At 38.7% G+C, this 27,925-nt stretch overlaps 1 protein-coding gene across 5 annotated transcripts in view; it reads left to right on the forward strand.

The window, feature by feature from the left end:
- The window catches only part of LOC115215940, a 52,682-nt gene that overhangs the window by 11,307 nt on the left and 13,450 nt on the right, over positions 1-27,925 (forward strand). For 4 of the 5 annotated variants that reach the window (XM_036505794.1, XM_029785304.2, XM_029785305.2 and 1 more), the window contains 6 exons: positions 458-531; positions 5,320-5,427; positions 7,181-8,566; positions 10,005-10,146; positions 15,748-15,818; positions 18,105-18,253. In XM_036505794.1, the coding sequence (XP_036361687.1) occupies positions 486-531; positions 5,320-5,427; positions 7,181-8,566; positions 10,005-10,146; positions 15,748-15,818; positions 18,105-18,253 (1,902 nt within the window). In that variant the 5' untranslated portion in view covers positions 458-485. The remainder of the gene's footprint in view (positions 1-457; positions 532-5,319; positions 5,428-7,180; positions 8,567-10,004; positions 10,147-15,747; positions 15,819-18,104; positions 18,254-27,925) is intronic. The other variant, XM_036505793.1, reaches the window with a different exon arrangement.

Genomic DNA, 27,925 nt, shown 5'->3' on the forward strand with positions numbered 1-27,925 from the left:
TGATGCTGGTATGTTTACATCCCTGTAACTTAGCGGTTTGGCAAAAGAGACCGATGGAATAGGTACTGGGCTTACAAAGAATAAGTCCTGGGGTCGATTTGCTCGACTAAAAGTTGATGCTCCTGCATGGCTACAGTCAAATAACTGAAACAAGTGCAGTATCTTGGGCATGTCTTCTACTATAGTTTCAGGTCAACCAAAGCCTTAATAAAAGAGAAAGTACCAGGCTCAATTCATTCAACTGAAAATTTGTCAAGGCAGTGCCCTGGCATGGTCACAATCTAATGACTGAAATGAATGAAAGATACACTCATACTGAGAGGAATATTATAATTTTTTTATGTCCCATGAATAGCATTCTCTTGATGTTATGATTTTGAGCAGACTGTGAAATGTTACATTTGAAGTTTAATATCTCACTTTTAATTTCCTTTTCTATTTATTTTCTTTGTTATAGTCATGATGCGAACCAGAAAAATAAAGAAATGACCCCAAAACCTAAAAGAAAAGTTATGCTAGCTGGAAAACGAAGTAGGCAAATATGTTATCCTTTCTTTAGTGTTGTGTTGATTTTTTTATAATGCTAAAATACAAAGTCTGTTTGTCTGTTCCATGATTTTATTAAAACACACACACAACATACACTTGGTCACAAACAAACATGATAAAGAAAGAAAGGGAGAAATCATACTATTTTGACCTGCATTCTGTCTTTGTGAATGGGTGTGGGTGTCAATGCATCATCATCATCATCATCGTTTAACGTCCGTTTTCCATGCTAGCATGGGTTGGTCGGTTCGACTGGGGTCTGGGAAGCCAAGAGGCTGCCCCAGGCTCCAGTCTGATCTGGCAGTGTTTCTACAGCTGGATGCCCTTCCTAATGCCAACCACTCCGTGAGTGTGGTCGGTGCTTTTTACATGCCACCAGCACAGGGGCCAGAGGAGGCTGTCAATGGCCATGATCGGTTGGTGCTTTTTACGTGACACCGGCATGGAAGCCAGCCAAGGCGGCGCTGGCGTTGGCCACGTTCGGATGGTGCTTTTTACGTTCCACCGGCACGGGTATCACAACTACAATTTCCATTTGATTTTTATTTTGATGTTGATGTACTTGACTCAATAGGTCTCCTCAAGCACAGCAGGTCATCCTACGATCCAGGGTACTTTAAATGGGCTGGGGCTGGTTGTGTGAAGCAGGTTGTTGGATACAGCTATGAACTCACTTTATTTGTCAGGTCTTCGCAGTCACAGCATATCTCCAGAGGTCTTGGTTTTACGTCATTGTCTCTGAGGCCTAGTCTTCGAAGGTCATGCTCGACCACCTCATTCCATGTCTTCCTGGGTCTACCTCATTTTATATCCACTTTCCATGCTGGCATGAGTAGGATAGATAACCACGGTCAGAGTCAGTACATATTGGGGTGTTCTGCTTACTTGTTGGAAGGCTGCGTCTCACTTGTGTGTTTAATTTTGGAGTTGATTTCTATAGTTGGATGCCCTTTCTAACACATTACAGTGTGTGTGTGTGTGTGTACATAAGTGCAAGCATGCCTGTGTAGTTGAGAACCATATGGTTTCAGGTTCAGACCACTTGGGCAAGTGTCTTCTAGTATAGCCATGAACTGGCCAAAGTTTGTGTATATATATGTATATATATATATATATATACACACACACACTCATACACACATAAATAATATATGAATATGTGTGTGTGTGTGTGTGTAAATGAGTCACCATTATACAATTAGTATTCTATGCTTCCAGTAGTCTGTAAAAAAACATTTGGGCATGGAAAAATATTACCTTACTTGGAAATGAGTTAGGCTTGGCAAGAGGAAGGGCATCTGGCTGTAGAAAGCCTGCTTCAGCAATCTTTGCCTAACCCAAGCCATGTGTGCACGGGAAAATGGACATTAAAATGATGTTTATGTATGTAAATTTATTTATATAAAAATACACACACACACATATATATAGTTGAAATTTACAGAAAAACAAAAGACGAAGACAGGTGTATGAACAACAAGCAGGTGTATTAGTTTGATGCTTGGGAAAGTGAGAAAGTCTTTTGAGTGAGTGTATATGTGTTGGTGTATGTTTATTTAGAAAGATACATAGAAAATACAAATACAGACACATTCATATACACACACTTAAAATGGAAGGAGGGTGGGCTGTGACAATTTATATATGAGAGCTGGCAGAAATGTTAGCATGCTGGGCAAAATGCTTAGCAGTATTTCGTCTGTCTTTACATTCCGAGTTCAAATTCCACCAAGGTCGACTTTGTCTTTCATCTTTTTGAAGTTAATAAATTAAGTACAGTTGTGTACCGGGGTTGATCTAATCGACTGGCTCCCTACCCCAAAATTTCAGGCTTTGTGCCTAGAGTAGAAAATATATATGAGAAAGGATGAGCAAGAGGCAGCTAGTTACATATATATTTGTTCATTTCTCTTCTCTTTTGATAACTTTATGTAATCATAATTCATATTTCTGTTTACAATTTGTAATAAGTTACTATATTTTAATAAGAAAGAAATATATATTTCTTTACTACCCACAAGGGGCTAAACACAGACGGGACAAACAAGGACAGACAAATGGATTAAGTATATTATATCGTCACCAGTGTGTAACTGGTACTTATTTAATCGACCCTGAAAGGATGAAAGGCAAAGTTGACCTCGGCAGGATTTGAACTCAGAACGTAGCGGCAGACGAAATACTGCTTAGCATTTCGCCCGGCGTGCTAACACTTCTACCAGCTCACCTAAGAAAGAAATATAGGTGCTGCTTGGTTCCCAGGTCTTGTCAATTTTGAAAGTATTCACTTTGCCGAAGATAGACATTTTCCAGATTAAAAGTGAACATTTCAGTAACTTAAAGCTTGATTTAAATGGACATTTATCTTCGATTTTAATCATCACTTCAGCAATGCAAATGGACATTTGTTTTATATCAAATTTTGTGTACAACAGCAATGTTACAAGATTCTAATCAGTCATTCACTGGTTCAATATATTTAAGGGTATTTTTTATTCAAAAGATGTTTTAAGTTACCCTGCAAATTACAGTTCCTGTGAATATCCTATGAATAGGCGTAGGAGTGGCTGTGTGGTAAGAAGCTTGCTTACCAACCACATGGTTCCAGGTTCAGTCCCACTGCATGGCACCTTGGGCATCTTCTACTATAGCCTCGTATATATATATATATATATATATATATATATACTATATAGCCCGTCATATATATATGTGTGTGTGTGTGTGTGTATGTTTGTGTGTCTGTGTTTTTCCCCCCAACATCGCTTAACAACTGATGCTGGTGTGTTTACATCCCCGTGACTTAGCAGTTTGGCAAAAGAGACCGATGGAATAGGTACTGGGCTTACAAAGAATAAGTCCTGGGGTTGATTTGCTCGACTAAAAGGTGGTGCTCCAGCATGGCTACAGTCAAATGACTGAAACAAGTAAAAGAGTTATATATATATATATATATATATATATATATATATATATATATATATATATATATACTTCTCAGGTTCAGTTTCATGGTGCAGCACTTTGGCTAAGTGGCTCTACTGTAGCATCAGCCTGACCTGTTTGTTGGCAATTTCTTATCAATAAATTGTCGGCTGGCTTGTCACTTATGAAGATTAGTAGAATAAGAAATCTCATATTTGAAAAACAGTTAAAGGTTAGTGACAGGAAGGACATCTGGTAGTAAAACAATTTCTCTACAAAATGGACATAAAGCAAACAACCAGCTAAATATATATCTGAATGTGGCTGATGCCAGTGCTGCCTTAACTGGCTTCTGTGCCGGTGGCACGTAAAAGCACCATCCAAACGTTTATGATGCCAGCCCCCTCTGGCTCCCGTGCCGGTGGCATGTAAAAAGTACCATCCAAGCGTGATCAATGCCAGCCCCCTCTGGCCCCAGTGCTGGTGGCATGTAAAAAGCACCCACTACACTCTTGGAATGGTTGACATTAGGAAAGACATCCAGCTGTAGAAACACTTCCAAATCAGGCTGGAGCCTGGTGCAGCCTCCTGGCTTCCCAGACCCCAGTCGAACCATCCAACCCATGCCAGCATGGAAAGCGGACGTTAAACGATGATGATGATGATATCATCATCATTTAATGTCCATTGTCGATGCTGGCACACACACTCACACAAACACACACACACACACACACACACATATATATGGGAAGTGCCACTGCATGAAACTCTCTGCCTTTGAGCCACTCTGTAAGTTCTGCCAGTAATTAATATATATATATACATACATACATACATACACATATATATATATATATATATATATATATATATATATATATACCATAAGTATGCACACCCATTTGCATATTATTGCATCAAACTGACTGAATGTTTGGAACAACTGTAAAATAATAGCTAGGAATTTAGTTTTGCTTTGCTAAATATATTCTTTTCATGTTTTATATATAACATATATTGTAACTGATGTAAATAATAATGCCATATATATATATGTGTGTGTTTGACCAGCTTGTATTTTATTAAATACTTGAGCTAGAACCAACTTTTGAACCAACTTTTGTTCTGCAGAATTATTTTTATCTTGATTAGGAAGTTGGGTTTTAAGAATCTGGGAACTTCTGAGCATTAATCTGTTTCTCTATTGTATGCTATAATAGTGTTTTCTCACCCATTGAATGTCTGTGTGTGTGTGTGTGTGTGTGTGTCTCCATGCAGGATACTCTGTAAAGATGCAGGTGAGCAAGCAGAACTGTGGGATTGAGAAGGTCTTGTTAAGGTTGTGACAAACTCACCTGTGCTGGTGCCATGATAAAATGTACCTGGTGTAGTCTGTCAGGTAGTTGATGTGAGGACAGTCATTCCTACAATAGAATCCAACCCGAAACTGAAATATTTAGGAGAGTAGTATATCTGAGAACTCACTCAGACTGTGACAGTTCATCCAACCATCGAAAGTGGATGGAAAATGGTGATGATGATGATACGTACATACTCATATATGAAGGTCTTCTGCTCAGTTTCTGTCTGTCAAATTTACTCACAAGGCATTTGTCAACCCAAGGTTGTGGTAGCAGAGACTAATCCTATAATCCTAGGTGCTGTTCAGTCATATTGAACCAAGAACCATATGGTTGTGAAGCAGGAAGATCTGTATGATGTCAGTATAGAAAAGTACATGTTAAATGACAATGATGACCTTTTAAGAAGGTTTTTTTCTTTATTTGATTGCTCTTAAATAATTATAATTGTTCTGTTTTTTCTTTTTCTCCTTTCATTTAGAGCTGGTTGGTTCTACTACTGATTCCTCTGGGACCACTGAACATACATACCGTTCTGCTTCTCCAAGACTAATAAACCGAATTGAGACACAAAAGCCAACATCAAAAGGTTTACATTCACCTTAGTACCACTGTATAATATTGATTTCTAACATTGGCATAAGGTCACAAATTATGGGGTTGGATACAGTTGCTTAAATTGACCCCAGTACTTGATTGATGCTTGATACAGGGCCCGGAAAGCTGAAAAGTAATGGTGTTCATTGTAGGATTTGAACTCAGAACATAAAGGGCTATAACTATATACCATAAAGCCTTTCATTACTGCATTAATGATTGCCCCAATCCCATGTATATAATAATGTCTTGATTATTTTACTTTTGATTTAATTAATGAATTATGTAGATTAAAAACAAATATGATGGCTCTATGAATCATAGGACTAAGTGAAGCCAAATAAGGATTCTTTCCCCCTTGGAATTTCATCTTTCTAGTAAAAGCTCTTTGCCGATGATTCCCTCCTTTCAACACCAAATGAAAGAGCATGCTAAATGTCAACTGAATTAGCCTTACCAAGCTCTCCTCAGTTTAGTGTGGACTAAAGGTTTATGGGCTCTTTCTATCCTTGGACTCATTACAAAATATGAAATATATTTAAAAAGAGATAATTTACTGTTTAAATAGATTGTTACAAGAAAAGCACTGATAGTATGGCAGAATCAAAAGTTCATATGTTGTGAAGGGAGGTGAGTTCTGATATTTCAGGGTGGGTTCTCTCTTTTAAAGAAATGAAAAGCGTGCTAGAAGAATGAATGAAGTTCAGGACTTTCCAACTCACCTTTTTTCTTCAAATAAGTGTTCTACCTGAAATATCAGAGCTCACCCTCCTCACAGAACACCAACATCACTAATTTCCATGCATTTTGACTTTTCTTTCTTCACTGGACTAAAAACGCTTAGTTTCAATTTTCTACATTCTGAGTTCAGTTTTTGCCAGGTTTGATTTTTGCCTTTCAGGAGCTAGTTAGATAACTATTGGTAATGTAGTAGTTTGGTTCAGTCAGCCATATCTAATCGTCTACAAGTTTGTGAACGTGTTGTGATAAATCATAAGTTAGGCTGCTTTTGTTGATATTGCATTAGGAAGGGCATCCAGCCATAGAAACCATGCCAATGCAGACAATAGAACCAGTGCAGCTCTCAAGCTTGCCAGATCCAGTCAAACCATCCAATCTATGCCAGCATGGAAAATAGATATTAAATAATGATAATGATGATGATGAATTAGAGTGGACATATATTTTGTTCTTGTTCATTTGATTATTATTTCGGTTTCTTTTTCCTAACTTGTGATTATTTTATTGTTAACAACAAATGAAAGAAAGAATAATCTGATTTTTCACAGAATTTGAAATTTGATATATAAGGCTGATTTTCTCTATGAATCATCTGCGGGCTGTTGCTTATGTTCAGCTTCCATGATGTTAAGGATATGAGAAGCAAACCCCCATAGTTGGGGCATAAATCTATTAGTGCAGGTGTCTTTGCTCTTGGGTGAAATTGAATCCAACAATGAAAAACACTGCAATACTCTTCACTTTACAGTACTGCCATTGCTTACAGCAGTGACTTGTTTGTCTTTAGATCCAGACAGACATTTAGAAATGATGTTAATCAGGTAGAATTAATTCAAAGATTGTATGGAAATAAATATTTAAGTCAATCGTTGTGTGGTTAAATGTTCTATTCTAAATCCATTTATCTATTCCAATATGACAAAATGTATGCAATTTTCATGATGTTCCTAATTTGACTTTTCTTTAATTAAATCTATTGATCTTGTCTTTTTATTGTTTCACAGCTGAACCACTTCGTTATGTAGGCCACCCAATTAAAACTAGTGTGCCGTTCAATAGGATGTTGTCTACCTCAACACCTGATCCTGAAAAATGCTTAACAACCGCCAACTGGACCGACTGTGATGCAATTAATGATGGACTTGCTTCTAATACTCAAAGCAAGCCATTGCTACCCGTGAGACAGAAATCAAAGAAACTGACGCAAACTAATAAAGCACGTGTGACGTCTGTAACTGCCAAGCAATGCAAAACTGACCAGATCCTTAGAAAACAAAAATCTCCTACAAACATCACAAATAATGCAATTCAACAGAAGAAAAGAACTCATTCTGAAGTAGTAGAAAATCCCCAAACATCTTTGGGAATTAGAGTTTCTTCTTCCAGTCCATCTTATGGAAATGCTTACAGTTTCTCTGTTCACCAAGTTAATAAAATGTCACCCAAGCTGGATACTGCAAACAACCAATCCGCATTTGACCCTGTTGTACCATCATCTAAACATGAGTGGAAGGTCACTGCAAACACTTCTTCAAATGCCACAAAGGTTTCAAATTCTGTAAATCAATGCATTACATCTTCAAATGCTCAGAAACCCGTTTTAGAAACTATTCCTTTAGTTGTCCCATTAATTTCAACAGAATCAGATGCACCAAATTTGGATTCAAGGCAAGTTCCTTCATGTCCTAAAGAACAACCAACTTATTACCCACCTAATTTGCTCAACTATAAACTTCCAGATTATCCTGCCAAATCTACAAATACTGCTGAAACACAACACCAAGTTCCAATTCAAGATCCCTTTCAGCTGATTTCAGAACGTCCCATATTTTTAGATAAAACTGTTCAAACAAGCCAGTCAAAAGAAGAATTTTTTACAGACACAATAAAAACCAAACGACAATCATCAGCTCCTGTTTCAACATCAAATCATCAAATCACATCACCAGTTTCTAGCCATTTTTTCACTCCTATAAACTCATCTCAGGGAAGTATGACAAATGTACGAGTATCTTTTGAAGAGCCTGTTCGTGACAACAATGTACCTGGCTATTCTGCACAACTTAATCAACCCAAAACTGTTCCTTCTTGTTCTAATAACTTAATTTCCGGTAATTCAAATCCTGCTGAAAAGTCTTTGAAAGGATTTCAGGCAAATAATAGGAATGGTTTTAATGATAATGCAAGTCCACCAGAATATACTTTAGGTACAGCCACAAAAACCCATCAGCCTATGCCAGGAATAAACTGTAAAGAAAATCCTTATACTTATGGGTGTTCAAGTAATGGCTATGACATTCATCTCCAGTGGCAAAGTGTAGAAGCCTTAGCTGGAGCCAAAACTCTTAAGTTTATAATCAATGAATTAAAAGAAACCTGTAAATCTACAAGTAAGTATGTATTTGTTTTTACTTCTGTGAAATTTTACTCCTAAAATCGTTGTTTAGCCCAGGTCAGCTCTGATTGGGCATATTATATGATCAAAGGCATTTCATTAGTAATTACTCCCATTCATTGCATATCTAGGATTACATTGTCCAGTGTATCCTTAGTGGCATTTGAGCTTAGAGCATATCATCATCATTGTTTAACGTCCATTTTCCATGCTAGCATGGGTTGGACGGTTCAACCGGGATCTGGGAAGCCAAGAGGCTGCACCAGGCTCCAGTCTGATCTGGCAGTGTTTCTACAGCTGGATGCCCTTCCTAACGACAACCACTCCATGAGTGTAGTGGGTGCTTTTTACGTGCCACCGGCACAGAAGTCAGCCAAGGCAGTGCTGGCATCGGCCACATTCGGATGGTACTTTTTACATGCCACCGGCACGGGCATCACAACTACAATTTCCATTTGATTTTTATTTTGATGTTGATGTACTTGACTCAATAAGTCCCCTCAAGAACAGCTGGTTGCCCTACGATTTTCCATAATGATATGTAATTAAAATATGTAAATCATAGTACAGCGCTCTATTGCTCACTATGAAATAATTGTTTATATTTATTTATCATAAAGCACTAAGTTACTTAACAAGCCAACAAAGGAACCACTATGTAGTTATCCAGCCTGCTTTAAATAATAGGCAAATCACACTAACCATCTTAAAGAATGGACAATGTTGTGTTAGGTACATTGAATATAAAACATGATGGCTATGGCTGGAATGCTTTTTGATTCTGGGTGTTTTGGATCAGGACTGATCTGGGCTAAATCTCACTGTCTTAAGCCAATGAGTGATGAGAGTGTCATAAAAAAAAAAGCCCCACAAGTTATTTCAGTTTAATGATATTTAAACTTTTTTTCCTTATGAGCATTGATAAACTAAGAACCAGTAATACATTGGGGTCTATTCAATTGACTTTACCACTCTTTTTTTACAAGTTGACTTTGAGCTTAAGGAAAACTGCATGTGGACACACACACACACATACACGGGTGAGCTGAAAAGTTCATTGGCTAAGAAGGAGTAATGTTAGAGCTGTGAAATCTTGCATGCATTAATTTCAATTCTTATTCATTAACAGTTGCATTGTTTCTTTCCAGGTAAACTGACATCAGACTGTTCAAAGAAGACTCCAAATGTAACTAGTAGCAACTTCTCTTGAAAATGGACGAAATTTTATCTCTATATATTTGATATTTGGTATTTTAATGGTTCCTTATTGGACTGTGGCTACGATGGGTTTTAAGTCAATTGTATCAATACTTGTTTGGTACTTATATTATTGATTTTGGAAGTAGGAAAACCAAAGGTGAACTGGATGGGATTTGAACTCTATTTTAATGTTTAATTATAATTCTGTTTTTTTTTTTTATTAAAATGTTTAGATCACCGTGAAATTATTCGAATGGTGAATCAGTTAGAAGACCTTGTAAATACATTGCCTCAGCTTCAAGACACCTTTGACCTTCAGACTGAATTTTGTTTAGCTTTACAGCCATTACGAACAGAAAATAACCGATTGCACAAGTAAGTTTGATTTACAATTTCTACTTGAGGAGACCTATTGAGTCAAGTTCATCAAAATAAAAATCAAATGGAAATTGTAGTTGTGATACCCGTGCCGGTGGCACGTAAAAAGCACCATCCGAACGTGGCCGATGCCAGTGCCACCTTAGCTGGCTTCTGTGCCGGTGGCATGTAAAAAGCACCAACCGATCGTGGCCATTGACAGCCTCATCTGGCCCCTGTGCTGGTGGCACATAAAAAGCACCCACTACACTCATGGAGTGGTTGGCGTTAGGAAGGACATCCAACTGTAGAAACACTGCCAGATCAGACTGGAGCCGGGGGCAGCCTCGTGGCTTCCCAGACCCCCGTCGAACCGTCCAACTCATTCTAGCATGGAAAACGGACGTTAAACGATGATGATATACAAAAGCTCTCTCTCTCTTTTACTTGTTTCAGCCATTTGACTGCGGCCATGCTGGAGCACTGCCTTTAGTCGAGCAAATTGACCCCGGGACTTATTCTTTGTAAGCCCAGTACTTATTCTATCGGTCTCTTTTGCTGAACTGCTAAGTGACGGGGACATAAACACACCAGCATCGGTTGTCAAGCAATGCTAGGGGGACAAACATGCACACAAACATACACGCACACATATATATATATATACATATATACATATATACGACGGGCTTCTTTCAGTTTCCGTCTACCAAATCCACTCACAAGGCTTTGGTTGGCCTGAGGCTATAGTAGAAGACACTTGCCCAGGGTGCCACGCAGTGGGACTGAACCCGGAATCATGTGGTTGGCAAGCAAGCTACTTACCACACAGCTACTCCTGTTGTGAAATCACCAAAAAGTTTCATTTTTGTGTAATAAATGGGCAAATCAAAAACTCTATGTATTCTTGTTTGTGTATTTTATTAAAACAAAAGCAGAGGTTGAACACTATCATCATTTTTTGACATAGTCTCCTTGTTTTTGATGCACTTCCAGTTGTCCACAAACTTGCTTTTCCTGTCAGTGAAAGTTTCCAGCTGGTCGTGCAGCCATTTATGCACTGCCTCCTGCACTTCTTCTGAAGAAATTTGATGACCTTGTAAAGGACGTTTAAGCCATCAGAAGAGATGATAGACAGATGGGGCGAGGTCTGGATTGTATGCAGGGTGTTCCAGTGACTCAAAAAAACATTTTTCAGTGGTTTCAATGGTGTGGCTAGCTATATGTAGGCATGTATTTCCATACAACAATAACACTTACTTTGAGAATAGACTTCAGTATTTGGTACAGGTAGCTGGTTTCAGTTTGTTGGCCAGAATTTCCCTGTGGCCTACATTTTTCAGGTAATGTTGCAGTATAGGCCTTTTTGTGTCCCCCAAATCTGTTAGCATCATTTTTTTTTTTTTGTCAAGGTTGAGTCTTGAATTACTTTTATGCTGGTGATTCTGGGTTGAGCTTGTTGAATCTATATGTCAGTGGTGGAAGTGGATGGATGTCCTGCTCCCTCTTCATGCTTCACACGTGTCCAACCATTTTAAAACTTTTTGATCCACTCACACACACTTCTTGAAGGTGGTCGTTAAACAATGATAATGATATATAATGTGTTTGTGTTTGCTTATGCCTGTGATTACTTATACAAAAGACCAGCAAATGATGGTGTTGTCAGTCCTGTCAACTGGTCTCCTCATGGCTTTGAAGCCATGATGAGTAAGTTGTCCCTTACTTGAAAAACAGATGAGGGTTGGTGAAAGAAAGGGCATCCAACTGTAAAACTATGTATCAAAATAACATTTGTCCAGTCCATGATAGTCATATTGGAAACGTTTGATCATTGGTCTACTGACTCAGAATTGAGCTAAGATTAACTTTTTTGTTACCATATTTATTTTCAGAATCTCTGTGTTTCTTTTAATTACTTTAAATATAACAAAGAATTTAGTCAAATAACCTAGTTATTCAGCTAGTGTTAGGTACCTAAATTGTGACTAAGGTTTGGTGGAAGATTTTAATTTAAAACTTATGAAAACAAAACATTTGTACTACAGAACCAGAGGCGGTTTCAGCCGGGTTGGTAATGAAAGGGTTAAACATCCATCACAAAGTAACTGTCCTTACTGAGTGAATTGTACATCACCATGGCATCTATTTAGAACTATAACAACTGAGCCATCAGTTTTCTAAGAGTCTTTGATAAATTTCTCAGTACTGCTCCTTTGATAAAATGCAAACTGTCCACTTGTTAATTAGTGGACTAATGCCTTATCTACTTGGTCAGCTACAATGTTTAGAGATAAATAACTTGGTAATATTCAAATGTATTTGTCTTGCTTTGAAATTGGGTCCCATGTGGGTGTTTACAGGGGACTTGGATGAGGATTGAGTTACTGGTTTCATTGTTACTTAACAAGTCATTAAGATTCATTTACTTCTCTGACTCAAAATAGCAACCATAAATAGCAGATGACGGCTTATTAAAATGTAAATACGTGCTTACTCTTTTACTTGTTTCAGTCATTTGACTGTGGCCATGCTGAAGCACCGCCTTTTAGTCGAGCAAATCGACCTCAGGACTTATTCTTTGTAAGCCTAGTACTTATTCTATTGGTCTCTTAAGCCGAACCGCTAAGTTATGGGGGACGTAAACACACCAGCATCGGTTGTCAAGCGATGTTGGGGGGACAAACGCTGATGCACAAACATATACACACAGTACCATGGCCAATTTGTTAATCTCACAGACCAAAAGTGAATCTGATGTTAGTAAAGTGACCTTATTAGGTAATGTGAGGGAAGCTATATCAACCGTTGGTACACATTTCTTAAGTAATGACATGCAGGATGCTCATGAATGCTTGAACCAAGTCCTTGACTGTCTGAAAGAAGAAGGGGTCAAGTTGGCCACAAGTACTCCTACATCTAATAATTCCAGTTCCGATGATGATGACGACCCTAACTGCAGAGATACTTTCATTAACCCCACAGTTCAGAACTTCGAATTTGATATCAATCGCTCTATTACCTGTAAACGGTAAAAAGATACATCCTTAATTTTGACAAATGTATTTGAAACCATGTTTCCTGTCTCTTCTCTCTCTCTCTCTTTCTGTCTCTGTCTCTTCTCTCTCTTTCTGTCTGTCTGTCTGTCTGTCTCTCTCTCTCTCTATATATATATGTAACAAGGATAACCAGAGGTAATGCAGTACGATTGTTTTATGCAACTCTATGGAGTTGCATGAAACGATCGTACTGCATTACCTCTGGATAATATCCTTGTTGCTTATTTTGATTTTAATCACCTTACTTTGAAATTGTATGGATAATACCATACTAAATTCTGGTGCCTTAAATTAAGTACCATATTCATCTGAATCTCTCTCTCTCCCTATATATATATCTGAACGTGGCCGTTGCCAGTGCCACCCTGATTGGCTTCCGTACCGGTGGCACGTAAAAAGCACCATCCGATCGTGGCCGTTTGCCAGCCTCGCCTGGCCTCCATGCCAGTGGCACGTAAAAAGTACCATCCGACCGTGGCCATTTACCAGGCTTGTCTGGCACCTGTGCAGGTGGCACGTAAAAAGCACCCACTACACTCATGGAGTGGTTGGCGTTAGGAAGGGCATCCAGCCGTAGAGACATTGCCAGATCAGACTGGGCCTGGTGCAGCCTTCTGGCTTCCCAGACCCCAGTTGAACCGTCCAACCCATGCTAGCATGGAAAGCGGACGCTAAACGATGATGATGATGATGATACAAATATATATATATATATATATATATATATATATATATATATATATATATATATATATATACACACACATACACACACACACGATGGGCTTCTTTCAGTTTCCTTCTACTAAATCCACTCACAAGGTTTTGGTCATCCTGAGGCTATAGTAGAAGACATTTGCCTAAGGTGCCACGCAGTGGGACTGAACCCGGAACCATGTGGTTAGTAAGTAAGCTACTTACCACACAGCCACTCCTACGGCTAAAAGGTACAACTCATTTTCAGAATTGCATGAATAGTTTTTTGCTTTCCCTGTCAAACATCCTGATTTCTATAGTGAACAGCTTGGTTTTAATTCTAATTCAAATTTAGTTCACCTCATTTTTATTTTTTATTGTTCTTTTGTTGTATTAATTGGTTGGAAGTGGAGTGGCAGTGCTTCTGTTTTTGTACATCCTCCCTAATTAGTGAGAATTATCAAGTTGATGTTCAGCTTGAACTTTGTGAGTTTGTTCCTGCATGGAATTAACTCCAGAAGTGGGTTTCAGCTTAGGGAAGAAGATTCTTCCCTAAGTGCTGAGTGGCTTGTAGGATCTGAGTTTGGTGAATGTAGAGTAGTGGTGGTGGTGGTGGTGAATACATTAAAAAGGAAGGGAGCTGGTGCAGCAGGAAGGTTGAGTTGGAGAGCAGCATGTATCATGTTAGTTTAAGGGAGCAGTAGCTGTTGCAGTGAAAATAGAAGTCAGTGTTGTTGATTAGCATCTCTGTAATCCCCGATTGGGCTGACTGACGTGATCAGTGACACATCAGTTGTGACTTTCTTGCTTTTTCAGGGGTTATGTAGGATTACCTTATTTAATGTGAGGGAGATTTGAACTGGCTTCCATGCCGGTGGCACGTAAAAAGCACCATTTGATCATGATCGTTACCAGCGTCGCCTTACCGGCTCTTGTGCTGGTGGCACATGAAAAAACATTCATGCGAGGTTGTTGTCTGTGCTGCTGGACTGGCTCCTGAGCAGGTGGCACATAAAAAACACCATTTGATCATGGCTATTGCTAGTGCCACCTGACTGGCCCTCATGCCAGTGGCACGTAGAAGCACCCACTACACTCTCGGAGTGGTTGGCGTTAGGAAGGGCATCCAGCTGTAGAAACTCTGCCAGATCAGATTGGAGCCTGGTGCAGCCATCTGGTTCGCCAGTCCTCAGTCAAATTGTCCAACCCATGCTAGCATGGAAAGCAGACATTAAACGTGACTTTGTAGAGACTTCCTTGTGTGTTGATGAATGAGTAGGTCTATGCTAATCAACCAAATGGTCTTCTTTTGGAAGTGATCTAGGATGTGTGTGTATGCAAACACTGTCTTAGATATTGGAGTTATATTCTAAGGTAAATGTAATACTAGCAACAGCTAAGAAGAAAAGTTTTTCTGGCCTTTGTGAAGAGGAAAACTCCTCTTTATAACACTTTGGCAGTGCTATAAAAATGTGAGGTCAGATTTGAAGAAACATGTGAACATCATTTTCAATTTTCTTAAAATATTTGTCAAAATAAAACCAAAAGCTATTCAATATTGAGGTATTAATATCCAGAGAGAAATTCTCTATGGTTGATCGAGATGCTGGAAATAGCAGCTAAATCTCATGCATATCATATCTTCCATTTTATAAACTAAAAACTACACTATACTAAAAAGCAAGGCATGCTCATGGCTGGGATGCCTTTAATCATATATCTGCTAGATTTATCTTCGGGAGTGATTAACAACAGTCATCACCAGTATCTTATTTACTACACATTTACATTCATAGTTACACCTGATATAAGGTTTTGTTCACTTTGCCTTGGTTATAATTTATTATTTTGTTTGTGATTGCAGGAGTTTGAGGATGCTTGCCGAAGAGAAAGCTCAAGTGGAAAAGAAGATGGAGGAAGACCATAGACGTGAAAGTTAATATTTTCTGAGATTAATTATATAAGTGCAGGCATAGAAACTGTGTAGTTAAGAAGTTAGCTTTACAATCACAAAATTTATATGACCTTTCGGGGAAAAAGCCTTTAACTATAGTCTTAAGATGACCAATGCTTTGTACATGGAATTTGTTAACTAGAAACTGTGTTGAAATATATTTTGTGTGTGCACATATGTGTGTATGTGTGTGTGTGTATTTGTGAATGTCTACCTGTGTAAACAGGTGTAAAATAATATTTTTGAGCTGTGTCTATTTACATCAATAGGTTACTTAATTATTTGGTAAATCAATCAATAGAGTATCAGATTCACATAAGTACTGGGGTGATTATTATTATTATTATTATTATTATTATTATTATTATTATTATGCGCCCTTTTCAAGCCTAGCCAGGCTCATGGGCCCGGTTTCCTGGTTTCTATGGCGTATGTGTTCTCCCCAGCTGGACGGGACGCCAGTCCATTGCAGCGTTACTCAAGAAACAGGAAGAAAGAGTGAGAGAAAGTTGGGGCGAAAAAGTACAACAGGGGTCGCCACCACCCCCTGCTGGAGCCTCGGGGAGCTTTAGGTGTTTTTGCTCAATGAACATACACAACGCCTGGTCTGGGAATCAAAACTGCGATCCTCTGACCGCGAGTCCGCTGCCCTAACCACTGGGCCATTGCGCCTCCACTGGGGTGATGCACTTAACTAAAATGTTTGAAAACTGTATCCCAGAATGCTGCAGTCTAATAGGTGAAATCAGTAAAAGAATATAAGTGCTGCAGATGGTTGAGTCTTTTAGTTACCAGACAAGTAACCCAAACACTGAAGTTCATATTGTGAAAATACCGAGCATACACAACCAAGACACTTTACTCTCAACATTGCTCAGTCTCCTTCATTGTCTGGCACATTGTACTGCACAGTGGAATAAACTAGAAGATTATGCCACAGGGTGGTTCAATGTGTTTTATAGTCAAAGAGTAGCAGTCTGTATTTTGTGATTGGCATTGTACATCATCTATAGCCATAACATAAGTCTATCTAGCTGTAAGCAAACACTGCCTTGGTATTAAGATCTCTGCTGTAAGTAGAAGCAGCAGCCTTTTGTAAAATTAATCAGTTATTGATTTTGTAGTCTGAAGAGAAATTGGGGATAAATACTGGTCCTGTAAATTGTTATAATTCAGAAAATCCTTAACTAATCTTGTGCTGTATTTAATAATAATGAAATGATTGTATACAGTGCTCAGGTGCACCACAACTTGTCAAAAAGTGCGTATAAAGCATATGTAGTAATGTACAAATGTCTGGAAAGTGAATAATGTATGAGTCAGATACATGCTTGTGTGTGTATGGAGGGGAGAAAATCAGGTGTAGTGTTGACGAATCTCAGAAAGCATGGAAGTTTTGAAGGATGCAGTGCTCCGACAACTAACAACTGATGCAGGCAGTTTGTTCCATGCTTCAGCAACTCTTAGCGTGAAAAAATGTTTCCTGAAGTCATGGGAGCTGTGCTGTTTTCTGACTTTGTAAATATGTCCACGGGTGTTAGACGGGTGGAGTTTGAAAAGGTGCTCAGAGTTATTGTTTGTAAGATGGTTGATAATTTTATGGGTGTCTGCCAGGTCAGCTGCCAGACGTCGGAGTTTCAATGTGTCCATGCCCAGGGAAGTAAGGCGTTCAGAATATGGCAAATGCCTGATGGAGGGTATTCTTTTGGTTGCACGTCGCTGAACGGCTTCCAGACGATTAATATCCTGGGCAAGATAAGGGTTCCAGACCGGTGATGCAAATTCCAGGTGAGGTCTTACCATAGCTATATAAAGCCGTAGATAGATAGCCGGAGAGCGGCTCACAAAGGACTTGGTGAGTGATGCCAAGACACCCTCAGCCTTCTTGGCAATTTTAGTGATGTGTTTTGTCCAACGCAAATCGCTGTCGGCAATAACACAATATTTCTTGTAGTTAACATATATAATGCTCCCTGCGTCAAATGTGTTAACACTAACTTAACATATTTAATGATCTTGAAAGAGTAATTTATTCTCTAAATATTTCTATTTATTTTCACCTTCAACTGTACAGTTTTATTATTTCTTTAGTAATTCCCTCCTTACTTCTTTGGTAGTGATGGTGAAGTTTATGCTTTGCTGATGGGGGACTAAAACTGGAACATATCCAGATTTGTTTCCTATGCTTTATGAAAGTACCAAAGACAATATTGGTCAGTGATTAATAAGAACATTTATATTGGTTTTTAAACATTAATTTGCAACAGTCTTGGAACTTCAGCTTCAGCTTTTAACTTTGGAGAAACATGTCGATGAAGAGAAATTACAGAACCAGTTGCAGATGCATCACCATGAACATGTAATTAAGGATCTGAAGAATGAACAAGAATATCTGGTGAAGGACCTTGGTAAAAGGGTAAGTTAGTTAATGACTCCTTCTTCTATTGTTGGCAAGGATGATGTTGGTGGTGGTGGTGATGGTGGTGATGGTGATGGTGGTGATGTTGGTGGTGGTGGTGGTGGTGGTGGTGGTGGTGGTGGTGGTGGTGGTGGTGATGGTGGTGGTGGTGATGGTGGTGGTGGTGGTGGTGATGATGTTGGTGGTGGTGATGGTGGTGGTGGTGATGGTGATGTTGGTGGTGGTGGTGATGGTGGTGGTGATGTTGGTGGTGGTGTATAGTGATAGTCATGGTGCAGTGTTGAAGGTTTGATGATGATGGTGACATGGTATGGAAGTGGTGTCTATTGATAATAGGGGTGATATAGTGTTGTTTGTGATGCATGGTGGTGGAGGTCTAGGCGATATGGTACATAGTGAGTTGATGATGACTCTTTTTGTTTAGCTTCAGATTAACTCTGATTAAGCAAACCTCTAATTGAAGACATAGCATTCCAATCATGACTGTCTCATTTTTTTTGTCCTTTAGGTATACCCCACCCTTACATTATTCTATGTGTCTTTTTTTACTTTTTAAGGTTGCAGAAATAATGTAGTCCTAGATCTGAAACCACAATCTTGTAATTATGAATGCAGCACTCTAGCCTCTAGACCATGTGCCCTCGTATATATAATTAATATATATATATAGGCGCAGGAGTGGCTGTGTGGTAAGAAGCTTGCTTCCAACTACATGGTTCTGGGTTCAATCCCACTGCGTGGCACTTTGGGCAAGTGTCTTCTACTATAGCCTCAGGCTGACCAAAGCTTCGTGACTGGATTTTGTAGATGGAAACTGAAAGAATCCTGTCGTGTGTGTGTGTGTATTTGCATCTGTGTTTGTCCTCCACCATTGCTTGACAACTGATGTTGGTGTGTTTATGTTCCTGTAACATAGCGGTTTGGCAAAAGGCACCGATAGAATAAGTACTGGGCTTACAAAGAATGTCTTGGGGGTCAACTAAAGGCAGTGCTCCAGTATGACCGCAGTCAAATGACTGAAACAAATAAAAGAAAAGAATATATATATATATATATATATATATAAGTAAATAAATGGTACAATGAAGTACCGATATTTATTGGAAAATAGCAATCGTAATAAATATGACGCTATTGTATAGCTTCACTGCGTATGTACTAGCAAAGACGCGTGTGTGCAACAAACATGAAAAAAATTTGTCTTACCTCTAGGAAGAACATCTGAAAAATGGAAAACCTAGAAAAGGATAATGTAAGTAGCTTGCTTACCAACCACATGGTTCTGGGTTCAGTCCCACTGTGTGGCACTTTGGCAAGTGTCTTCTACTATAGCCTCAGGCTGACCAAAACCTTGTATATATATATATATATATATATATATATATATCATCATCATCATCATCATCGTCGTTTAACGTCCGTTCTCCATGCTAGCATGGGTTGGACGGTTCGACCAGGGTTCTGGGAAGCCAGAAGGCTGCACCAGGCTCCAGTCTAATTTGGCAATGTTTCTACAGCTGGATGCCCTTCCTAACGCCAACCACTCCGTGAGTGTAGTGGGTGCTTTTTACGTGCCACCTGCACAGTATATATATATATATATATATATATATATATATACACACACACACACAAAATTTAGAGGTATGACCACTAAAGTGGACACCCTATATGCTAAAAATAGACATCAAATCATCATTACCATGAAGAATGTATTCTCATGAAAAAAATCTCAGCAAAACACCAAAATGTAAAAAATGAGCAAGACAAATGAAAACATACGAAATAAAAACGATTACCTACCTACCATTGGTTTGACTTGTTAATATCTACGTATGCAAATATGCAGATATCTGCAAGATCGTCAGCATAGTCTGTCGCTTACAAAACACAATTTTCAGAACGCTCAACCAAAATCGCAATTTAACGTCTATGTTTAGCATATAGGGTGTCCACTTTAGTGGTCATTCCTCTAAATTTTGTATGTATCATAATTTTTAATCTTTGGATTTTTAAAAATATGCTAAGCCACTGGTTTTAATTGATTAACATCAATTTCTACCCTTATTATTTAATTTTATATATAGATATAAGTATAGAAGGTAATGCTCCAGCATGACCACAATTCCATAACTGAATCCTTTTGCATGAAAGAAAGCCCATTATACAGGCATGCCTCAGCTTACATTGTTCCAAGTTACATCTTTTGAAAATTTACAAAATTTTTTTAAAGCAGTTAATGAAGAAAATAAACTTTGATTGATGTATCTGACTTTATGCCAGTCTCAACAGGCATATCTAAAAACCAAATCTAAACTGGAAAACCAAATAAAAACACTTGTGAAAATATGTATAAACCATTTATTAAAACAGATATAAGCTAATAAAATATTTATTATGTTGTTTTTTTTTTTTGCGTTACATCGTTTTTCAAATGAAGTTGTATATCTTGGAACCAATTGCCAACGTAAGATGAGGTTTGTGTGAGAGAGAGAGAGAGAGAGAGAGTTGGTTAATCAATGAAATTGCTAAAGTAGTAATTGTTTAGCAAATGACTTTATTTGAAACTGTGTTTGGAGACTAGAGCAGTTACATCATGAGGGATACATTTTTACCATTGAAGAAGGCATAAAAAATGTCATTCACTTTTCATTTGTTTCTTGGTGTCAAAATTTTCATTACATAGCGACTAATTCCACTGTAACAATGTAAATGATATATATTACACACGCACACACACACATGTATATATAAAATAATAATTGTAGGGAATATAATTCCAAACTTACAGGAAAATAATTCAATTTAGCAATTCTAAATCAAATTTCTCAAGCACCTCTTCAAACTCCACCCATCTAACACCCGTGGACATATTTACAAAGTAAGAAAACAGCACAGCTCCCATGACTTCAGGAAACATTTTTTCACGCTTAGAGTTGCTGAAGCCAAGAACAAACTGCCGGCATCGGTTGTTAGTTGTTGGAGCACTGCATCCTTCAAAACTTCCATGCTTCCTGAGATTCGCCAACACTACACTTGATTTTCTCCCCTCCATACACACACAAGCATGTTCACTTTCCAGACATTTGTACATTACTGCATGTACTTTATATGCACTTTCTGACAAGTTGTGGTGCACCTGAGCACTGTATACAATAATTTCATTATTATTATTATTATAATATATGTATATAATTTAGAGAAAACACCCTAACCACTAAGCCATGCCCCTTCACATACACACATGCACACACATACACACGCACACACATACACACATGCACACACACAGGGTTTACCAAAAGTCACCTGACAGTAAATCAAAACCATTTAATTCCAAGATTTATTTGTTTAACATCATCATCATTGTCGTTTAACATCCGCTTTCCATGCTGGTATGGGTTGGACGGTTTGACTGAGGGCTGGCAAGCCAGAAGGCTATATCAGGCTGCAATCCGATCTGGCAAAGTTTCTCCAGCTAGATGCGCTTCCTTACACCACCCACTCTGAGAGTGTAGTGGCTGCTTTTTACATGCCTCTGGCATGGGGGTCAGTCAGGCAGCACTGGCAGCAACCACGCTTGAATGGTGCTTTTTACATTCCACTGGCACGGGACTAGTCAGGTGGCATTTGCATCGACCACACTCGAATGGTGCTTTTAATGTACCACTGACACTGGTGCCAATCAGGCTGTACTGTCATCAGCCATGACAACGATTTCATTTGCCTCAGCAGGTCTTCACAAGTGCAGTTTATTGCCCAAGAGTACTCTTAAATGGGCTGGTTATGCTGCACTGGCATAGGTCATGGTTACGGTCTCACTTGGCTTGCCAGGTCTTCTCAAGTGCAGCATATCTCCAAAGGTCTTGGTCACTTGCCATTGCCTTAATGAGGCCCAATGTTTGAAGGTTGTACTTCACCACCTCATCCTAGGTCTTCCTCTTCCACAGGTTCCCTCTACTGCTAGGGTTTGACACTTTTTCACACAGCTGTCCTCATCCATTCACAACATATGACCATACCAGCACAGTCGACTCTCTTGCACACCACATTTGATGCTTTTTATGTCCAACATTTCTCTCAGGGTGCTTACACTCTGCCCTGTATGCACACTGACATTACACATCCAGCGGAGCATACTGCTTCATTCCTTGCAAGCTTACACATGTCCTCAGCAGTCATGGCCCATGTTTCACTGCCATGTATTATGGTAGTTCACACACATGCGTCATACTGTCTACCTTTTACTCTGAGTGAGAGGCCATTGTCACCAGCAGGGGTAGGAGCTTTCTGCGCTTCGCCCAGGCTATTCTTATTCTAGCAGCTACACTTTCAGAGCATCCACCCCTGCTACTGACTTGGTCACCTAGGTAACGGAAGTTATCAACTACTTGTAGTTTTTTCCCCTGGAATGCACCAAAAGGTGTTTTCAGCTCATTTCCAGTGTTTATTGCTACTGAGCATTTGCCACGCACAAAAACTATCTTTCCAGTTAACCTTCCTTTAATATTGCTGCACCTCTTATGTGTCCATAGCTTACACTGGTTACATCTTATGGAGTTTCTACTTATGCCTTTTCTACAGATCGAACAGGGCTATCTACATGAAAGGATTTGTGGTTTGTTTGCCTTCCTACATATTAAGACTGTTTTTGCTAGGTTGACTCTAAGGCCCTTTGAATCTAGACCTTGCTTCCACACCTGAGATTCCTCCTCTTGTTCTGAGAGTGACTCAGCTATTAGAGCAAGGTCATCAGCATAGAGAAGCTCCCAGGGGCATCCTGTCTTGAATTCCTGAATGAATTTAATAAAAGCATGTAAATATGAAATATCATGAAATTTGTTCAAACTGAAGTCCTTCTTGAGTGACACATTTTCCATCCAAGTCAATACAGAATTGCAGATAGTATTTATGGAATTTTGATTTACTGTTGGGTGACTTTGGCCAACCCTGTATGTGTATTATATATACACACACACACACTATTCTTTTATTTGCTTGCTTTATTTGGTTATTGGATTACAACCGTACTTTTTCATCATCTTAAGGGTTTTAGTCAATCATATTAACCCTAGTACTTATAATGATTTCTGTTTGAACATTGAAGTAACATGACATAGAAGCACCAAAACATAATCTGCACCAGTAAGCATACACACACACACTCTCTCTCTCTCTCTCTCTCTCACACACATACATATGAAACCTACACCAATCTGATTATATTAACAACTAGGCTAATGATACAGACATGTCAAATTTATACAGATGCATAGGGTGGCAGCTGCTTGGAATTTTGAACATCTGAAGAAAAATATCAGATTAGCATTACAATTTTACACTAGAGTGGTGGAGAATAACAGTTTTAGCATCTGCTAAAGAAATACCAAGGGAAAATGATTTTTATTTACTGATAGTTTATCTAATCTAGAATTATATCAGTTAAGAAAAACAGGTTGTGTTAAAAGAAAAATTGAAAATCGTCATCATCGTTTAACATCCACTTTCCATGCTAGCATGGGTTGGATGATTTGACTGAGGTCTGGTGAACCAGATGGCTGCACCAGTCTCCAATCTGATCTGGCAGAGTTTCTACAGCTGGATGCCCTTCCTAACACCAACCTCTCTGAGAGTAGTGGGTGCTTTTATGTGTCGCCGGCACGATGGCCAGTCAGGCGGTATTGACAATGGCCATGCTCAAATGGTGCTTTTTATGTGCCACCTGCACAGGAGCCAGTCCAGCGGCATTGGCAACGACCTCGCTCGAATGGTTTTTCACGTACCACCAGGACAAATGCCAGTAAGGCGATGCAGGTAGCGATTAGGTGACGCAATACTGTTAAAAATATATTTATCTGAAAATAATATAAAAATAAGTGGTTTGGATATCAGATTGTACAGATATGGAAATCAAAAAGTAGATGGATTAGCAAAAAAATATATAAGAGAAAAAAGAGTTCAAAAGAAATGTCATATATTATATTCCATCATCATGATGGTCATTTAATGTCAACTGTTCCATGCTTGCAAGGATCATATACAATTTATTGAGGTAGATTTTGTACGGCTAGATGCTCTTCATGTTGCCAACCCTCACTGTTTTCCAAGCAAGGCTATATTTCCCCAGAACTAGATAGATTTCTCACAGAACACTGCAAATGAACAACAATGCTTGCATGATGATGATGATGTTAATCTACAGCAATGAACCATATGGTCTTGAGTTCAGTCTCACTGTGTGTCACCTTGGGCAAGTGTCTTCTACTATAACCCCAGGCTCAGCAAAAGCCTTGTTAGTGAATTGGTAGATAGAAACTGAAAGAAGCCTGTTGTGTATGTGTACTTGACTTGGCATCATGTGATGGTTGTAAATGAGCATCACTGTCATACAAGCGACACTGTTTCTTTCCTGTCTTCCATGAAAATCATATCTGGCCATGGGGAAATATCACCTTGCTTGGAAATAGGTGGGGGTCAGTGACAAGAAAGGTATTTGGCTATAGAAGACCTGCCTCAACAAGCTCTGATTTATGCAAGCATAGAAAAGTGGACATTAACCAATAATTATTTCTACTCCAGGCAGAAGGCCTTGAAAATTTTTTGGTGGGGAAGGGGGCTAGTTGATTACATCGTTCCCAGTGTGTGATTGATGCTTATTTCATCAACCCTGAAAGGGTGAAAGGTAAAGTCAACCTTGGTGGAATTTGAACACAGAATGTAGCAGCAGACAAAATACCACTAAGCATTTTGCCCGACTTGCTAACAATTCTGCTACCTTGCTGCCTTGATATTAACCAATAATAACATCATTCTATTAATGTAATAAATTTCCTTTGGAATCTGGCCTATCATTTAATCCTTGTCTTATTATTTGTCATTTGTATATTCCATTGAATGGATCTAGAGATGCCAGTGGTTGTTGGAAAGTGATGACGGTTTCCTTTGTTTGTTTTTGAAGTACTGAGATTTGGTTTGGCATCTGTATGCTCTATATCTATATGCATGTGTATCTATCTATTTATCTGTCTGTCTCTCTCTCTATCTATCTCTTTCTCTCTCTATCTATCTCTTTATCTGTCTATCTATTTATCTCTCTATTTATCTCCCTATCTCTCTCTCTCTCTATCTTTTTCTCTATCTCTTTCTCTCTCTATCTATCTCTTTATCTATCTGTCTATCTATCTTTTTCTCTCTCTCTCTATCTTTTTCTCTCTCTCTCTATCTTTTTCTCTCTCTATCTATCTCTTTCTCTCTCTATCTATCTCTTTCTCTCTCTATCTATCTCTTTATTTATCTGTCTATCTATCTTTATCTCTATTTATCTCCCTCTCTCTCTTTCTCTATCTCAATCTGTGTGTGTGTGTGTGTGTGTATACACACACACATGTTTGTGTGTGTATGTGTGTGTGTATATATATATATATATATATATATACACACACACACACACCTATATGTTGATGGACTATGTGTAGTCATATGTGTCTATGTATGTGTGAACGGCTATTTGTAGTGTGTATATATTTGTCCATATATATTTTGAAGGGATTGCTTGTTTATCAGAATACAAAGGAGTATACTACTTATTGCTTCATTCTGTTATTGCTCTAATTACTGGTATACAAAGATTAATCAAGTTCCATCTTGATTAGTGAACCTTGAGTATTCTAAGACTGGACATTGATTAGAAATACATCCTTCAATCAAATGGCATTGTTATCCTTTAACAATAACTGAAAGATTATTTTCAGCTTTTGTGTGTGTATATATATGTTGGGTATTTGTTCATGAATGCGCTTGTGTGTATGTATATGTGTGAATATTTGTATTGCATACTCTCAGATAAGTGAAAGTATTTATGTGTCTCTCACATAAGTATACTTGTCTCCACGATAGGAAGTGTTCAATGAGTGCACATGCTCCCACACAGTTTTGCCAGTCTTATAAACCTATATTTCAACAATGAATGGCTATAATAGAAAAAAACTTTGTGTGTTAAATGTGATATTTACTTCCCAGCCTCTCTTCTCAGTGAATTACATTAAGTTTGATTACTCTCTCTCTCTCTCTCTCTCCTTTTGTCTTTTCCCTCTCCCCTTACCACCAGTGCAAAACTATTACAGCTGGTAATAATAGTAATACTAGTCTGTCAGTTGACAAGTTGTGCTCTTTATCTTTTTATCTCAAATCAGTGTCTACCTATATATATTTCACATAGAAGCCTGTCATATATATATATATATATATATATATATTTCCTGGCACGTAAAAAGCACCATCCATTCGTGGCCGTTGCCAGCCTCGCCTGGCCCTTGTGCCGGTGGCACATTAAAAGCACCATCCGATCGTGGCCGTTTGCCAGACTCGTCTGGCACCTGTGCCACGTAAAAAGCACCCACAACACTCATGGAGTGGTTGGCATTAGGAAGGGCATCCAGCCGTAGAAACATTGCCAGATCAGACTGGGCCTGGTGCAACCTTCTGGCTTCCCAGACCCCAGTTGAACCGTCCAACTCATGCTAGCATGGAAAGCGGACGCTAAACGATGATGATGATGATATATATATATATAAATATTTAGCAGAAGTAACAGAGTGACTCTAGGTCTGAGAGTTTTGTGCATTCAGTGCATGTAGCTCTTGGACCATGAGTCTCTCTGTTACTTCTGCTAAATATTAATAAAGGCACGTAAAAAGCACCATTTCAGCATGGTCAATACCAGTGCCACCTGACTGTCTCCTGTGCTGGTGACACATAAAAAGCACCATTTGAGCATGGTCAATACCAGTGCTACCTGACTGTCTCCTGTGCTGGTGACACATAAAAAGCACCATTTGAGCATGGTCGTTGCCAGTGCTGCCTGACTGGCCCCTGTGCCAGTGGCACATAAGTACCCACTACACTCTTGGAACGGTTGGCATTAGGAAGGGCATCCAGCTGTAGAAACCTTTCCTGGACAGATTGAGGTCTGGCGCAGTCTCCTGGCTTACCAGTCCTTAGTCAAACCGTCCAATATATGCCAGTACTGAAGGCGGACATTAAAAGCTGATGATGTATACTCATATTTTGAGTTCTATTTTTTGTGTTTGCAAAATATATATATATATATATATATGAAATACAAAATGGGACAAGAACCAAAACATCCAGAAGATGATACAAAAAAATGAAAAAAATATATGTTTATATGTTATACTTTTACTTTCTTATATTCTATTATTTTTTTCAGTCATTTGACTGTGGCCATGCTGGAGCAACACCTTTAGTTGACCAAATTAGCCCCAGGACATATTTTTTGTAAGCCTAGTACCTATTCTATCAGTCTCTTTTACTGAATTGCTAAATTACGGGGATGTAAACACACCAGCATTGGTTGTCAAGTGATGTTGCGGGGGCATAAACACACACACACACATAAATATATATATATGTATATATATATACACACACACATGATGGGCTTCTTTCAGTTTCCATCTACCAAATCCACTCAAAAGGCTTTGGTCGGCCCGAGGCTATAGTAGAAGACAATTGCTCAAGGTGCCACTCAGTGGGACGTAACCTGGAACCATGTGGTTGGTAAGCAAGCTACTTACCACACAGCCATGTATATATTTTTTTGAGGTTGAATGCAAATTCGTCCTTTAATTGATGTAATTTCCAATGATT

Source organism: Octopus sinensis, linkage group LG9, assembly GCF_006345805.1.
Source record: "Octopus sinensis linkage group LG9, ASM634580v1, whole genome shotgun sequence".
In the NCBI taxonomy this organism is placed as follows: domain Eukaryota; kingdom Metazoa; phylum Mollusca; class Cephalopoda; order Octopoda; family Octopodidae; genus Octopus; species Octopus sinensis.